This window comes from Podarcis muralis, chromosome 16, assembly GCF_964188315.1.
Source record: "Podarcis muralis chromosome 16, rPodMur119.hap1.1, whole genome shotgun sequence".
In the NCBI taxonomy this organism is placed as follows: Eukaryota; Metazoa; Chordata; class Lepidosauria; order Squamata; family Lacertidae; genus Podarcis; species Podarcis muralis.
In genome coordinates, this window is record NC_135670.1 from 21,590,923 (window position 1) to 21,607,586 (window position 16,664).

The 16,664-nt window shown below is 47.4% G+C and overlaps 2 protein-coding genes across 11 annotated transcripts in view; one reads left to right on the forward strand and one right to left on the reverse strand.

Moving 5' to 3' along the window:
• Positions 1 to 8,521, reverse strand: part of TPCN1 (two pore segment channel 1) — a 54,329-nt gene extending 45,808 nt beyond the window's left edge. Inside the window, exons 1-2 of one of the 6 annotated variants that reach the window (XM_077920122.1) lie at positions 8,367 to 8,521; positions 6,351 to 6,783 (exon numbers count right to left, since the gene is read on the reverse strand). In XM_077920122.1, the coding sequence (XP_077776248.1) occupies positions 6,351 to 6,447 (97 nt within the window). In that variant the 5' untranslated portion in view covers positions 6,448 to 6,783; positions 8,367 to 8,521. Of the gene's footprint in view, positions 1 to 6,350; positions 7,067 to 7,375; positions 7,508 to 7,558; positions 7,789 to 8,366 lie in introns of those variants that run through there. The other 5 variants (XM_077920126.1, XM_077920124.1, XM_028710926.2 and 2 more) reach the window with 5 other exon arrangements.
• A 185-nt stretch (positions 8,522 to 8,706) lies between these two features.
• DRC10 (dynein regulatory complex subunit 10) lies at positions 8,707 to 16,181 on the forward strand. 5 transcript variants are annotated; one of them, XM_028710929.2, is made up of 5 exons: positions 8,707 to 8,817; positions 11,509 to 12,294; positions 12,996 to 13,229; positions 14,730 to 14,801; positions 15,763 to 16,181. In XM_028710929.2, exons 2-5 carry the CDS (start codon positions 11,614 to 11,616, stop codon positions 16,033 to 16,035), a joined length of 1,260 nt encoding a protein of 419 aa, XP_028566762.2. In that variant the 5' UTR covers positions 8,707 to 8,817; positions 11,509 to 11,613; the 3' UTR covers positions 16,036 to 16,181. The 5 variants fall into 5 exon arrangements, with proteins under 5 accessions (XP_028566762.2, XP_077776254.1, XP_028566760.2 ...); XM_077920128.1 differs by lacking the exon at positions 8,707 to 8,817 and adding an exon at positions 9,341 to 9,522; XM_028710927.2 differs by lacking the exon at positions 8,707 to 8,817 and adding an exon at positions 9,504 to 9,609.
• The last annotated feature ends 483 nt before the right edge of the window (positions 16,182 to 16,664 follow it).

Here is a 16,664-nt window from a genome sequence, read left to right on the forward strand (position 1 = left end):
ACTGCATTTCTGTGCTTTTTGAACAGGAAGGACATGAAATTAGTTTGGGAAGCCTCGGTACTTAGAATCCACGCCTCACTCTTTCGTGTTTGCATGTGTGGTGAATACTTCTAAAAACCAGCTGATACTCTGAATGAAAGCTAATATTAGGTGTACCTTTTGGAAGTTAGCCAGGAGGGGATAATCCAGGCTAGTCCCTGGAATGCCTCTTTCTTCTTCTTCTTCTTCTTCTTCTTCTTCTTCTTCTTCTTCTTCTTCTTCTTCTTCTTCTCCTTCTCCTCCTCCTCCTCCTCCTCTTTTGCACTCCATTCATATTGGAACAGGGTCTCCTCGGTATTGGCTCCTCATGTGTGCAACCAGGACTGGATTTAGATTTGATGAGGCCCTAAGCTACTGAAGATAATGGGGCCCTTTATATCTCCAGCTGTCCTTTGTCAACAACAAATTGTCGCTGTTTTTTGTGTTGAAAATATGCTATATGTCGAAACAAAACAAAAAAAATCCTTCCAGTAGCACCTTAAAGGTAAAGGTAAAGGTACCCCTGCCCGTACGGGCCAGTCTTGTCAGACTCTAGGGTTGTGCGCTCATCTCACTCTAGAGGCCGGGAGCCAGCGCTGTCCGCAGACACTTCCGGGTCACGTGGCCAGTGTGACATCGCTGCTCTGGCGAGCCTGCACCAGCGCAGCACACGGAAACACCGTTTACCTTCCCGCTATAAAGTGGTACCTATTTATCTACTTGCACTTAAGGGTGCTTTCAAACTGCTAGGTGGGCAGGAGCTGGGACCGAAAGACGGGAGCTCACCCCGCCACGGGGATTCGAACCGCCGACCATACGATCGGCAAGTCCTAGGCACTGAGGTTTTACCCACAGCGCCACCCGTGTCCCTTAGTAGCACCTTAGAGACCAACTAAGTTTGTTATTGGTATGAGCTTTCGTGTGCATGCACACTTCTTCAGACTATGTTTCGACTATGACAGACCAACATGGCTACCTACCTGTAACTAGAAAATATATGCTATATGGTAAGGTCCTCCATGGGACATACCAGGAGAGGCAGTCCCGTAGGAACAAGGGTCCTAGGCCATATAGGGCTTTAAAGGTCAAAACCAGCACCTTAAACCTGCCCCTATACTCCACCGGGAGCCAGTGCAACTGGTAAAGCACTGAGTGAATATGCTTCCATGGCAGGGACCCCGTAAGGAGTCTTGGCGCAGCATTCTGCACCCGCTGCAGTTTCTGGGTCAGTCTCAAGGGCAGCCCCATGTAGAGTGAGTTACAATAATCAAGCCTGGAGGTGACCATCGTGTGGATCACAGTGGCTAGGTCAGGGCGAGAGAGGTAAGGAGCCAACTGCTTAGCTTGGCGGAGATGAAAAAATGCCGCCTTTGTTATAGCTGCAACCTGCGCCTCCATAGAAAGGGAGGTATCGAAGATTACACCCAAATTCTTAGTAGACAGCACTGGCACTAATTGCGCCCCCGCAAGAGATGGGAGTTGGGCCCCCGATCCCATATCGTCCTGGCCCAGCCATAGGACCTCTGTCTTTGAAGGATTTAACTTCAACCGGCTCCCACGTAACCATCCAGCCACAGCTTCCAAACATCTGATCAGTGTGTCTGGGGCCAAGTCAGGATGGCCATCCATCAACAGATAGAGTTGGGTGTCATCAGCATACTGATGGCAGCCCAACCCAAAACTCCGAACAAGCTGGGCAAGGGGGCACATAAAGATGTTGAAAAGCATCGGGGAGAGTATTGCTTACTGTTTATTTTACTTGTATTTAGTAAACAAAGCTAAAAAAGAAAAGTACCACATGATATATTTTTTTAAAAAATCCCAGTACATCACAAGTATTAGACTCAAAATATCTGAGAGGGAAAATTAAAGCATGCTTAATGTGGTTTACATGTTACATTATAGAGAAGCATTTACTGGAATATTTGTAAAATATTAAATGCTTCCCTCAGATTGTTTAAATTTAAGGGGGACATGCAATGGAGCCAAGGCCCTTCCTGTGTTGTCTTGCCTCTCAAAACTACCCACCTCAAACACACACTTGCAATTGTATTCCTAGTTTCCCATGTATACAGCTTTAGAGGGAAGGGGAAGATAGTTTTTTATATCCCTCTTCTACCATATTCAGTCTTTTCCACATCTCACCTTACTCTTCATCATTTCCAAGATCCATTCTTTTCTTACAAAACATTGTTCCGCTGGTTTCTCTTCTGCATACAATCCCTATTGAGAATGCTACTGAGAATTTATCGCTACCCTTCCTGCAATCATGTCCCTGTGTTTCTACTGAACCTGGATCCTCGGCATGTCTAGACCCCCACTGCTAATAGGCCTGATAAGCGAAGGTATCTGTTGACAGCAGCATCAGCTGGTCCCTATCTTAATTGCAACCAAGTGCTCCAAGGCCCTAAGGTGCTTGCCACACACTGGATTCTGTTTACATTTTGTGTCACTCCTAGAAAAGTGGACTCCTTCATTCATCACAGTGAGCATGGTAAAAAGGTAAAAAAGATAAAGGACCCCTGGACGGTTAAGTCCAGTCAAAGGCGACTGGGACTGCAGCGTTCATCTCGCTTTCAGGCTGAGGGAGCCAGCGCTTGAACACAGACAGCTTTCTGGGTCATGTGGCCAGCAGGACTAAACCGCTTCTGGTGCACGGAGGACAAGTGCCAGAGCGCATGGAAACGCTGCCTACCTGCCTGCCGCAGTGGTACCTATTTATCTACTTGCACTGATCTGCTTTCAAACTGCTATGTTGGCAGAAGCTAGGACAAAACAACGGGAGCTCACCCCATCATGGGGATTCAAACCGCCAACCTTCCGATCGGCAAGCCCAAGAGGCTCAGTGGTTTAGACCACAGCGCCACCCGCATCCCTACAGTGAGCATGAAACGAACCCTGAAGACCCAAGACCAAGGAACAATTTTACAATGACCACCTCACGTCCCCAAGCAAAATTAATATTCGCAAATACTTTCCTCCCTTCGTCCCAGGTACTTAAAGCAGGACACAATGTCCTGATTTATTTTTATTACTATATTGAGGTTGATTTATTACTTTGGCCACCTCATGAGAAGAGAAGACTCCCTGGAAAAGACCCTGATGTTGGGAAAGATGGAGGGCACAAGGAGAAGGGGACGACAGAGGACGAGATGGTTGGACAGTGTTCTCGAAGCTACCAGCATGCGTCTGATCAAACTGCGGGAGGCACTGGAAGACAGGAGAGCCTGGCGTGCTCTGGTCCATGGGGTCACGAAGAGTCGGACACGACTAAACGACTAAACAACAAATATTGAGGTTGAGGCAGGCATTAGCACAAAAACCCACAAGGACTGGCTCCTAAAAGGAAGTGGCTCTGGCCGCTGCAGAGCGGACAGATAACTCCAGCAAGCGAGCCAAAGCTCACACTACAGTTTGCCCACATTATCCACTAAAATGCATTTCAGTGTCTGGGAACATTTGAAGTTAACCTCCAATTCTAATTAACTATCTCACGCAGAATAGAAAACCCCAATTCAGGCCAGGTACCCCAGGGATTCTCACTGTAATTAATGTGACTACATCAGCAAAAAGTATTTCATTGCACTACAAGTCGAAAGGCATCTTGCCCAACTGGAAGTGAAACTTTAGGTCGAAAGAAGTTCTCTGCTGAACCAAGGGGTGGGGAGGAACAAGGGAAGAGAGGGTTGCACCTTTTCAGCACCCTTGGGTCTTGCCTGTTTTCACACACTTAGCAACACATCCCATAGGATTCTATTTTATCTGCACAATCAGAATGAATTTCAGGAACCCAAAAGTCGTGTTGAACAATACGGCTTGTTAGCCATCTGGCCCCCAAATGGCAACTCAGCATTCTGTTTTGGCAGCTGTAACCCTGGTTTAAGGAGCCATTTGGCACCTAGCTTATATATATATCTGAGTTTCTAACTCTGAGAGCTGCACATTCTGACCCCACCCATGGAACTAACTACAGCTGGATGGTGCAGGTATAGAATCTGTCTATGGGTGTCTATATGCATTATTGCAATCTAAGAACATAAGGTAAAGGTCCAGTCGTGGCCGACTCTGGGGTTGCGGCACTCATCTCGCTTTATTGGCCGAGGGAGCCGGCGTACAGCTTCCGGGTCATGTGGCCAGCATGACTAAGCCGCTTCTGGTGAACCAGAGCAGCGCACGGAAACACCGTTTACCTTCCCGCTGGAGCGGTACCTATTTATCTACTTGCACTTTGACATGCTTTCGAACTGCTAGGTTGGCAGGAGCAGGGACCGAGCAACGGGAGCTCACCCCGTCGCGGGGATTCGAGCCACCGACCTTCTGATCGGCAAGTCCTAGGCTCTGTGGTTTAACCCACAGCGCCACCTGCGTCCATCTAAGAACATAGGAAGAGCCTATTGCATCAGGTCAATGGTCCATCTAGTCCAGCATCCTGCTCTCAACAGTGGCCAAGCAAATGGTTGTGGGAAACCTGAAAGCAGGACTCAAGCACAAGAGCCAGCTGCCTGGAGGATCATTCCATCAAAAGGCAGAATATAAAACCTCTGAAAGGTGAATCAAGAATGAGCATGCACAAACCTATCTATTGTGCAGGTTCACGCCAATGTGAAGTTAGGATTCACTTGCTATGACTCCCTGACATGTGTACACAAAAAACAGTAAGTGTGCAGCGTCTACTCTCTATGGACCTCCCCATAAGGCAGCTCACCATCAGTGGCCAATCTAGGCATAGCACAGGAAGATACAAAGCTTTGGCCCATCTAACTCAGTACAGTGGTACCTTGGTACTCAAACGTCTTGGTTCTCAAACTCCAAAAACCCCAAAGTTTTTCGGAAGCCAGACATCCAATGTGGCTGTCGGCTATTATTTCCAGGGCACCTGCACCAATCAGAAGCTATGCCTTGGTTTTCAAACATTTTGGAAGTCAAATGGGCTTCTGGAACTGATTAAGTTTGGAGCTTTTGTTTTTTATATTTATTTTGCATTTTTGTTTTTGAGGCTTTTTCGATTAATTTGTTTTTGCAACTGTGTGGAACCCAGTTCAGCTACTGATTGAGTGACTGCAGAAATGGATGAAAGCCCCCCATCCAAACAATGACTATCATCAGTGCAGGTAAGAATTTATTATTATCATCATCATCATCATCTACAAAACTGTCTTATTTATTTTCTAGTACAGTACATTGATTATTGCTTTCATTTTATGGATCGATGGTCTCGTTAGATAGTAAAATTCATGTTAAATGGATGTTTTAGGGGTTGTTTTTAAAAGTCTGGAACGGATTAATTCATTTTGCATTACTTTCTATGGGAAAGTACGCCTTGGTTTTGGAAAGCTTTGGTTTTGGAACATACTTCCAGAACAGATTAAATTTGAGAACCAAGGGACCACTGTACTGTTTACACTGACTGGCTGCAGCTCTCCAGGGTTTTTGACTGGGGTCCCCTACCCATCCCTACCCGGAGACACCAGGGATTGGAGCTGGGACCAGAATTCTGAATGCAAAACAGACAGTGGAGGCTAGAAAGGTAGAAGGCCGAGAGACCAACAATGAGTGAAGCCAGAGCAACTAATGGCAGGCAAACCACCCCCTTGACTGGTTGTAAGAAGGCAGGAAGGTGAGGGCTGGCTGAAGGCAAACTGAAGCTGGTGGGGCTGTGTCCCATTCGCCTTAAAGGACCAGCCTCCATGGAGTAAGCAGATGTTCTACCATGGACCTGCAGAACTTTCACCGAGCTATGGGCCTTTGGGTGCCCCCATCAAGATGTACACCGTTGGGGAAAGGGCCTTTCTCGCAGCAGTGCCTTGAATTTGGAACACGCTCCGCAGAACTGTTCACCTGACATCTAGTCTGTTACACTTGAGCCAAGGGGCCAATAATTCCCCTCTCCCCCCCCCCCCGGCTTTTAACTGGTAAGGATACATCAATTCTGCTCATCATTAGCGTGGTTCTACATGTTTTTAATTTTGATTTGCTCAAATTGCTCAGTTGCCCTTGCATCCTGAGATCTCAGCAAAATCTTGATATAAAGCTTCATTTAAAAAGTAACAACTTGTCGACGTATCTGCCCTACCGCTAAGCTGTGTACGCACCATACTTTTAAAGTTATGTTTTGCCGTGGCCACCAAAGATTCCAGGGAACTGTAGTTTGTCAAGGGCGCTGGGAAATGTAGCTCTGAAGATGGAGAAACCACATTTCCCAGGATCCTTTGGTGGAGAAAATGGGCTTTAAAAAGTATGGTGTGTTTACGCAACTGCCAAAGGACACCAGCCTCGTTGCATGGGAATGCAAACTGCGCAGCAAACAAATGAAGGGAGGGAGTTGAACTTACTTTCGCTGGGTAGCCCCTCCGGATCGGGACCGTGACTTCTGCCCTCATCCAAGGTGAGAATGAGGGGGACGTCGTCATCTTCCGGATTCACAGCCATCCCCAAGGAGACTTTTGCTTTGCTCCAGGAAATCCCTTTAAACCTCGGCTCCCTTCGCCGCTTAGTCCAAGATCAGGCGCATCTTGCAGACCTGAAACTGTCCCGGGTGCGTGGAGGAAACGGCACCCATCTCGGCGGAACCCTGACCCGCATCATGGAGCCCCCACCAGGTACCCCGCCTGGCTTTTTGGGTGCTCTTGTTGCCAAAGGAGCGTCAACTCTCGACTTGCGCCGTCATTCACTTTCCGCGCAAAAACCGTCGCTGCTGCGTCCCAAACTCAGCTGGCGTCTGTCTCTGACCTCAGCAGCCCTTCCGACTTAGGAGGAGGATCATCCCTGGAGGGAAAGGGAGGGAGGCGGGGAGAGAGTGAGCGGAGGCGAACCAAAGAGATGGTGCTCTGCTTTAGCCGGCCCGGGGCCAGCCAGCATCGCTAGGCGCCTCTCTCCGGAATAGCGCCTCGGTGGTCCATCGCTGCGCGCAAAAAGCAGGGAGATCCGTTTCAAAACTTGGGGAAGGGAAAGAGGGGGAGGCCTCTCGCAATTGCAGCTGGACTATCTTGATCTCGGAAATGTTTCCGCCCACCCTGTTTTCAGGGCTCGATCGGTTTTGCAACGAGATCCTTTTCTTCCCCCTTAATCCAGTATAATAAAAACGCAGGGGTCTTTTATTTTGCACGCTTTACTCTTAAAACAGTAAAAGGTGGGCTGTTGTTGTTGCCGGGCTGGGGTTTTTTTTTGGGGGGGGGGGTACGCCAACACTGTTTCGATTTTGCACGCCTTCAACCCCCTCCTTCCTTTAACCAGATGTTAAAAGCCACTTTTGGTAGCCACTGTTCAATTTTTGATTTTGCAAAAATGCTCTTCCTCCTCTGGGCGTCCTCTTTTATTAAGACGGAATTGCTTCTTAAGAGGCTCTTTTTTCCTTTACCTGCCAAACGATGCCCTCTTAATAAAGAAGAACGTCCTCTAGGCATGGGCAGAGTGCCGCCCAGCCTTCGGCACTTTTAACACCTGGATCGTGTCGCCCCCACTTCAACTCCAACCTCTGAACCCCGTTTAGTACGCCATTCTGTCCCGTCCCCCCAACTATATGATTGCCATTTATTCTTACTATCAGTAATGGAAGGTCGGAACTTTTACAGCGCATAATGCGACTCAGCCTCCCTTGCCTGCGAGGCCGCTGAAGGGGAAGGGGCTCTCTTTACCTACCCCCTCCCCGCTGTCCTACTTCTTGCTACCGGCGGAAGCAATTCCTGGGCCTTTTCGGAAGGCGGGAGTATTGGGACGACGACGACACGGGACACGATTGTTGTCTGAAACCGCCCCCTTCCAGCTCTTGTCGCTGCCGCCCCTCACCTGGCCTCAGGGCGGCCCCTCAAGCCTGAATACCGCTCTTTTAAAGACAGCGACACACGCACATAAAATACGCAAATAAAACAAAACACGCCATATGAAACTGCGGGGAGAGGAACACCTTCCTAATTGCCCTAATGTTTGGGTTTATTTCACGTGGTGCCTTTATGAAAGTTGAAAGCTTTAAAAAAAATCATCTTATAGTGTATATAAAACAGAGAGAGCAATTATAACAACAGAGGTGGGAAACAAAACTCTAAAATAGGCACGTGGAGTGAGTACAGTTGCACATGGGTTAAAATAAGAAAAGTTCAAGTAAAGGTTAGCACTATCAATGATTTTATATTTTTTGTGTTATTTCTCTGCTGGACCATCTTCCTTGTAGTGGATCGGTGGCAAAGCATCGGGTTCAATCCCTGGCGTCTCCGGATATGGCAGGGAGCAAGAGGGATCAATGGTCTGACTTAATAATAATAATAACAATAACAAACTTAGTTGGTCACTAAGGTGCTACTGGACAATTTTTTTATTTATTTCGACTGCGTCAGACCAACACGGCTACCTACCTGAATCTAGAATAATGATAATAATAAAAGGCAGTATCCTACGTTTCTACGTAAGTGCAGTAAGGCTAACTTCACGTGCCGGGCACTGCGATCCTATATATGACAACTCGGAAGAAGACACCACTGGTTTCACTGGCGCTTACTCCCAAATGAGTGTTTTTAAGGATTGCAGGCTCCGTCTAGAATTGCGGCCCCAATCATCATAGGGCGGGATATAAGTAGAAACCGGAAGTTGCTTATGCACTTCATGATGGTATACCTCTATATCCCTCGCCCATGCCCTCTACGTACAAGGAAAAACAACCCGTGCGCACGCACCATCCGCTTACACGCCCGCAAACTTTTTAGCTCCGCCCTACACGCGTGCGCAAAACCCAACCGAGCTCTTCTGTGATAAGCGAGAGATAGCCCTATTGAGCCACCCCTGAGTTCTTAAAGAGCTGGTATAGAGGTAAGACACAAATTTTCAGACTTCCGGTCCTCATATGTTGAACTCCACCATATGAGTGGCAAGGAGCGTCCAAAGCAAACTTTCTATCCTGTGAAGACTAAGCAGGGAAGCTGCTCTGCCCCCACCTGCGTAGCGTCCTTTCCCCAATTTTTGAACTGGTTGCTTCCAAAGTCTCCAAGTCTATGGCATACAGTCAGGGAAAATTTGAGAGCCGCCTTTAGGGCACTTCCGTTCTAAAATCGAACTTCCTTCGAAGTAAAGGTGTCACCACAGAGATTGTACGGGGTAGAGCGGTACCATCCTGAGACCATAGAGAGTTTCTTCTCTCCTCACCCCCCCCCCCCCCGCAGCTCCTTTGCTATAAGAGAATCATAAGCCTCAAGTTTCTCCCCCCCCCCCCCCCGGACGCTCAAGCGTATGCGTGTCGTTCTAGAAATTTTCACCTCTATGGTTGCCCTCCCCATACGGTCAAGACTCAAGAAGGAACCTGAACCGCAAAAAGCCGCTCTATTGCGTCTATGACCCCTTGGTAGCGAGTGGAATGTCGAAGGAGGGTTGGGGGCGGGCTTAGAATATTCTCATATAGTTTCCGCACTGCTATTGGACAGCCCTTTTATATGATGCCAACGATAGGCAAAGAAGTGTCGGAGAATGTGATTGGTGGCTTCTCCCACCACCACGCTAATTGGAGTTGCCAAGCAACAGGCAAGCTGGGCCTTGTTTGAAAAAACGAGGCGGTGGTAGCGGTGACCCATTTTGGGGGTGGGGGTGGGGTGCAAGGCTTGTTTTGGGGTGAGTTTAAGGAAAGTCTAAATTGTTTTAATAGTGGGTTATTACCATATTTTTCTACTGCATATTATATTGGTGTTATTATAGGTTATGTTTTACATTTAAATATTATCTGTGAAATCTATGGATGGGCATCTGTACAAACTTAATAAGCAACATGCATAAATTTAGGAAGCTCTCTGTATCTCTTAGCCTAACCTCCCTAGCAAGGTTGTTGCTTGGAGGAGGTTGCAACTGTGAGCCGCCTTGAGTGTGTTGACCAGAAAAAACTATATATATATATATATATACTATATATATATATATATATATATATATATATATATATATGACATAGATATGTGTGTGTGTGTGTGTGTATATATGTGTGTGTGTGTGTGTATGGGGGAAAGAAAGTTAAGGTAAGGTGTGGAACTGGGTAGCTGCTGCACGCTGTGACAATATCTACAAACTTTAATGGTTTCAAAAGAGGATTAGACAAATCTGTGGAGAGAGGTCTGTCAGGGGTTATTAGCTGTGATGAAACCTCCATGTTCAGCAGCACTATAGCACCAGTTCGTGGGGATGGGGAGCAACAGCAAGAGGGCTTATCCTTTTATGCCTTGCTTGCTGGATTCCTGGATGCATCAGACTGTGTCGGGAACTGCCTGGACCCTATGGGACTTCTGAATAAATGTAATTTGTATAGGACTGGGGTTTTTGTTTGTTTTTTAACAAGGGTGGCGTGTGTGAAGAGCCACAGAAGTGTGAGGAGAAAGGAAGGCGCAAGAGATGAATAATGCAGTTACTTTGGCTTTGTTTCAGTAGTGGCTCAGTAACGAAGTTGGGGGTGTGGCACCCCAGGAAAACAGATGCCATACCACTGAGCTGGACTAATTTTAAGTAAGAAGGCCAGCAGGTGGAGGGAGGGCTGGCTGAGGGTAAAGCCTGAGGTTTCTAGGGAAGTGCCCCATTTACCCAGTAAATGTTTTTTTACCTCTCATGGACCCTAAATCATCCCTTTACCTATTACAGCTCTTCTGCTTTCCCATTCTTCAGATTCTCTCCTCACTTACCCACTTCTAAGTTGTCTGTTCTAGGGCATATAAAGCACCATATTTCCTCATTATTCTGTCCTGGGTTGCGTGAAGACCACAAATGGCAAATAGTATCCTCATCTTCTTTTTTGGCGTCAAGTAGAGCTGGCCGGGACGCGGGTGGTGCTGTGGGTAAAAGCCTCAGCGCCCAGGGCTTGCTGATCGAAAGGTCGGCGGTTCGAATCCCCGCGGCGGGGTGCGCTCCCGTTGTTTGGTCCCAGCGCCTGCCAACCTAGCAGTTCGAAAGTACCCCCGGGTGCAAGTAGATAAATAGGGACCGCTTACTGGCGGGAAGGTAAACGGCGTTTCCGTGTGCTGCGCTGGCTCGCCAGATGCAGCTTTGTCACGCTGGCCACGTGACCCGGAAAGTGTCTCCGGACAGCGCTGGCCCCCAGCCTCTTAAGTGAGATGGGGGCACAACCCTAGAGTCTGTCAAGACTGGCCCGTACGGGCAGGGGTACCTTTACCTTTACCTAGAGCTAGGCGATATATCAATATATTGTCCGAAACTGGTTTGAAGTCCGTATTGAGATACTGGTTTCATAATTTTTGACCTAGCAATATATTGTGAATCATGATGTGTGTTTGTGTGTGCTGTGCAACAGTCACGATGCGGGGGAAACCGTGAAGCCAGCCAGTGCCTCTATATAGCTCCATACATTGTGATATGCCAACATATTGCAATGTTTAGCTGGAGATATATTGCGATGTTGAAAACAAGATATCCAGCCCTAGAGTCAAGTCTCTTTTTTATATATTCTGTATTTGTGATTCTGGGACCAACATGTGTGCATGTGTGGCTTTTTTATAGTCCATTTCCCCACAGAAATTGAAGCGTCAGATGCGCTGGAGCACCTGCTTACTTGGTACTGAAGGCTAAAGCTACTTGTGGATCTGAAAGCACACCCTGTGAGGATACCTGGCTGAAAACATGGCAACCCAAGTAGTCCATCTGTCCACCCAATCAGATGCCAACCTGACCAGAAAGGTGAACCTCAGAATGCCCCTGAAGATCCTAGAGCCTGGTCGGTCAAAGCTATCCACTGTTGAGACCAAGAGAATTATATCTGTGATGGACGATACCATCTTTAAGGTGGAGCTGGTCAGCGCATTCTCTTACATCATCAAGAACCTTGAGGATATGAGTGCAGTGTTGGGACCTGAACTTACAGGGGCTCTTAAGGAACACCTGCGGCTTTCAAACGTTATGGAGGCTACGCTCACCCGCCTTGAAGAGGAAGGGGTTTTGCAAAAGGGTACTGCCAGGGGGTGGCTCATTGACACTGAGGATCCAAGTGGCTACCTTGTCTTGCACATACAAGGCTTAAGGTCTTCTGTCCGAAATATTGTACGCCTGTTTTTTGCTCATCCCCTAGCTTATCAGGCAATACAAGATATTGCCAATTTCAGGCAGCTGGCTGTCTCACAGTTCATTAAAGGCCTTGTGGAGCTCAGGGGGTTCCTGCTTGAGAAGCTTCTGACTACGCCGTTAGAAGAGAGAGAAAGAAATCGGTTTATACATGAAATAAGTCAGCGAGACAAGAAAAACACAGAGATGATTGCAGCTTTGGAGGAGGAACTGGCAGCGGAGATCAAGAGTCGTGATGATGAGGTACAATGGGGTGGCAGCAGTGGGGCAGGCAGTTTGGGATTTGACTGGTCCAGAGCAGTCGTCCAGCCCAAAACTGTATCAAAAGAATTGCAAAATATCACACAACCAGAAAGGCTGCTGGCAGAAAAGAAAGATGTTGTTGGACTACAACTCCCAGCTGCTCTAGCATGGCCAATGGTGAGGGATGATGGGAATTGTAGACCAGTGGCTTCTGTAGAGTACCACATTGGCTACCCACTGTTAGAACAGGAGTTATCTCCCAGCTTCAGCTTTCAGCTGTGCCTTTTGCAAGGCTATAGGATGCTCCAGTATAATAAAGACTGGAGGTGCCATTGGTTGATATTGTTGATTTCTTAAAACTTATGCAGCTGCCCATCAATAATTATATAATATATCCTAATTAAAGTCAAGGGAATAAAACAGATTTAAAACACAGCCTGAGTGAATAAAGAGGTGCCAGAAAGACATAGAGAAGGCACTAAGTGAGCCTCTTTAGGGAGGTTCTCCATAGTTGGGGTGCCAATACCAAAAAGGCCCTCAATGTTACTTCCAGCAGGCTTCTGCAATGTCTGGTCTCTACTTCCCAGATCCTCAGCAGCATTATTTTAAATGGTTCTCTTGACTTGTGTTGTCATTTGAAATGAATTGGTGTTTGTGCATTGGATTGCAAAGTCCTGCTGACCCAGCTTGGTGCCATTCAGATCTCCAGGAAGAACGCCACAATCAAGGACCTCAAAACCCACTTGCACAGCCTCTCCAAGGTCTCCGAAAACCAAATCCTGCGCACCCGAGCCGAAGCGGAGAAGGCGCAGAAGACGGAGCTACGTGGGTCTCAGGGCAAGTGTGCCAAGTTGCAGCAGGAGCTGAATCAGCTCAGAGCCGCACTAAATGCCCTCATTGTGGAGGACCGGGAGTCTGAACTTGCTCTCCGGAAGGTAAGCAGAGGTGATCAAAGCAATTATTCTCCGAAGAGAATAATTCACAGGGCTGCCAGTCTGAGCATTCTTACTAGAAGAACAGCCCAATGCCTTCCAGATATCTTGGACTGCAAGTCCCATGAGCCCAAGCCAATGCAGCTAGGAATCATAATCCAAACATAGCCCAACCAGGAGACTAGGTTGGCAAAAACAACACTAGACCAGAGTTTCCCAAACCTGGGTCTCCAGCTGCTTTTGGACTACAACTCCCATCATCCCTAGCTAGCAGGACCTGTCGGGGATGATGGGAATCGCAGTCCGAAATCAGCCAGAGACCTTTCTCCAATTAACTTTTTGTACACAATAAGGATCCTGCAATCTACCAGTAGATCACAATCTACTGGTTGGACATCCCTGATCTAGCACATGGCAGGTTGTAGCATAGATCTGGTGGACTGATTTGGCCACGGTGGCTTAGAAGTGCAAGCCTGGGATAGAGCTGGAATCAAACAGTCACCTGGGCCAATCCCCTTCCTCCATTGCAACCAATGTCATCAAACTGGTATACTGTACATTCTTCCAGGGGTGGTGGTACTCGGTATCTGAATTCAGAATACTTTCCGATTTTTAAAATGTCTCCCAGCCTAACTTAAAAGACAACAATTTCTTTATGACTGGAAAGGATTGTTGTGCATTTAAACTCTATACCTATTGAACAAGTCGATTTACTCTGAAGGTGGCTAGGCTTAACAAGTTTTTTTAAAAAGCTTTCTTTGGTGAGGCCTACATGCATTTTCAGAAAACATTGGGTTTTGTGCACCTGCATGAGCACTTCAACTGCAAAACCATTTCTGGCTCTAGAGAAGTCTTGCAGGAGTCAATTTATGCCAAAAAAAGACCCAGCCATGGCCTGCTGCTGGCTGTAGAATGGAAACCACAAGTGTACAGAAGATGGGCATCTCTGGTGCATATAAATGGGATAAACAGCACCTATCAGGTTAATAAACTCAGCTGGTTGCCATTGTTGTAGCTAAATGACTATGCAACTGGAGCCAGCCACTTACTTGACTTAGCAAGGCTACACAAATGTGCTGAGTTTGACTGAGTGTGCTGTCCAAACTCAGAATCATAGCTCTCTCCTCACTAACCACAAGTTGTAACTGAGGAGGGAGCTTTAACCATGAGTTTCTGCTTAGACAACATGCTAAGCCAAACCTTGGCTTACTCAGTGTAGTAAACTCTGGCCCCCAAAAGGCTGGGGGTGGGGAGTCAAGTAATTGTGAGCTGAGCTCATCCCCAGGAACCTGCAATTTCACACAGTCTCACGGTGCCAAAGTTTGGCTCAGTGTGGTTGTGTGAACCAGCTGACTGTGTTACCAGGCCCAGAATATCTGAACGCTTAAAGCTGTCCAGAGACTGTTGGTTGCCTTCAATGGAAATGTCATCTACTAGTATAGCCAGCCGCCCCAGCTTAACCCTGAAACTTTGGAAATGATTTTCTTCTCTTATTTATTCTAGAAAAAATACAAAGTGGAGATGGAAATAGAGAACTGGGTCCAGAAGTATGATATTGAGATGCTAGAAAAGCAGGTACTGTTGTCAACCCAAGTCTGAGCCTTTTTTTGCCCATAAGAGGTCATTTCACAAACGTTAAGCAGCAAAACCTCCCAGGGCACTGACGTAGGATAACTCTCCCACTTTCCTTACTTCAGCCGGGTTCCCTTTCCTACCTCCATGATTGCAACATTACCTAGGAAACCGAGCTGTTTCAGCCTCCTCACAAATTATTTGAAATTGCTCAGCCAGCTGGTCTGGCACTGCTGGTTTGGTTAATTGGACCACAACAAAAGCATCCTTCGGTTCATGTTTTCTTTTCTTTTCAAGCCAGAATGTGAACTTGTACAGGTGCAAAAAAAAGTGTGGTGCCGTCCAGATGTTTTGGACTCCAGCCTGGTCAAGGATGATGGGAGTAGTAGTCCACAACATCTGGAGGGTACCATGTTGCCTGTCCGTGACTTAAGTAGATTTTTCATTGATGGCCAACAAGGAAACCAAATACAGGGTCCTGTTGCGCTAATGCGTCATTGGCAACTTGCTACCTGCTAGGGAGCATGCTCAGGCTACAAAAGGAGGTTTGCCAAGGCCTTTCTGCTGCTCAGACTGGGTAAGAGGGGCTTAAAAAACTCTATTTGCCCTATTTGGGCTTGTAAGAGAACAGGTCAGTGGGCAGAACTACTGGTCCCCCTTCTCTTTCTTGGATCACAATTCAGGAATCTTGTAGCAACTTAAAGGAGAGGTCTCCAACCCTTTAGGGACATGAATTAAGAATCTGAGAACCTGCTGTGGGCACAACATAATACTGCTTTCAAAGCACAGTGCAGATGGGGCCATCGTCTTTAAGCACCACAAGACACTTTGCTGCAAGGGGCATCACATCCTACCGCCTCCTATAGCTCACAATATGTCCAAATTATTTCAGAATATGTCAAGAGATCAGTTCCGTTAGATGTAGAGGCAGTTGCTTAAATGCCAGGCCTTTGTCCATTCCCAGGAGGAGATCGAGGAGATTGACGTGGTCTATGTGGTAGAGAAGGAACAGCTGGCAGAGCTGAGAGAGAAGTATGCACTGCTGGATCAGGAATACAGCCAGATCAAGGAGGAGAGGAGGGTGAAGCAGGAGCAGAAGGAGAAGGCCGAGAAGGAGCTGGCCATCCTGGTCCGAGCTGCCACCCTCATCCAAGCCTTGTGGAAGGGCTACCTGGTGAGATCGCTGCTACGGTCCAAGAGGAAGAAGAAGGGCAAAGGGAGGAGAGGGAGGAAGTGAGCCTTCACCTCTTCCTGCCCTGCCCCGTCCCCGGTCACAGGCAGCCAAGTCCATTCCAGATCGTCCAGAATGGGTATTTAGCACTCCCAAGGGAGGTTTGTCGTTCCTCAATAAATGCTATCAGCCAGGTAGGCAAAGTTGTAAAAGAGCTGTTCTCTCCTTTCTCCAGGTTTGAAAGGAAACCGCAGGGGAAGCTTTGCACAGAACTTGTTCTAACTTTGCTCAAGAATTGCAGGGCAAAATTCGTATTTCAGGGGTGGGGAACTCAAGGCCCAGGGTCTTTCTCTGGCCCACAGAAATCTTAGAATTGTTGAGTTGGAAGGGATCATCTAGTCCAATCCCCTGCAAGACAGGAATCTTCCCCAAGCCGCCTTTGTTAGGGTCCCTGCTTTGCACTCCCAAATGTTTTTGTCTGACTGTACTGTCTCCTTGAACTCTGGGATATGCCTCCTGCTTGCATGAATGGAGGAGAGGGGTGTGTGTGAGAAACTAGGCCACTGTAAAAAGTAAAATTTGCATTCATCGCTCCACCCACTTTTGCTTGTGGCCCTGCCCACCCCGGCATGTGCCCCCCCCCCCCCGAAGCAAATGTGGTCCTTGGGATGAAAAAAATACTTCTCTCCTACCTC

Excerpts from the sequence above, each read along its gene's own strand:
- DRC10 (XM_028710929.2), top strand. The coding sequence starts at position 11,614 with ATGGCAACCCAAGTAGTCCATCTGTCCACCCAATCAGATGCCAACCTG. Across the intron at positions 13,230-14,729 it reads CTGAACTTGCTCTCCGGAAG|AAAAAATACAAAGTGGAGAT; the intron begins GTAAGCAGAGGT and ends TATTTATTCTAG. Across the intron at positions 14,802-15,762 it reads TTGAGATGCTAGAAAAGCAG|GAGGAGATCGAGGAGATTGA; the intron begins GTACTGTTGTCA and ends GTCCATTCCCAG.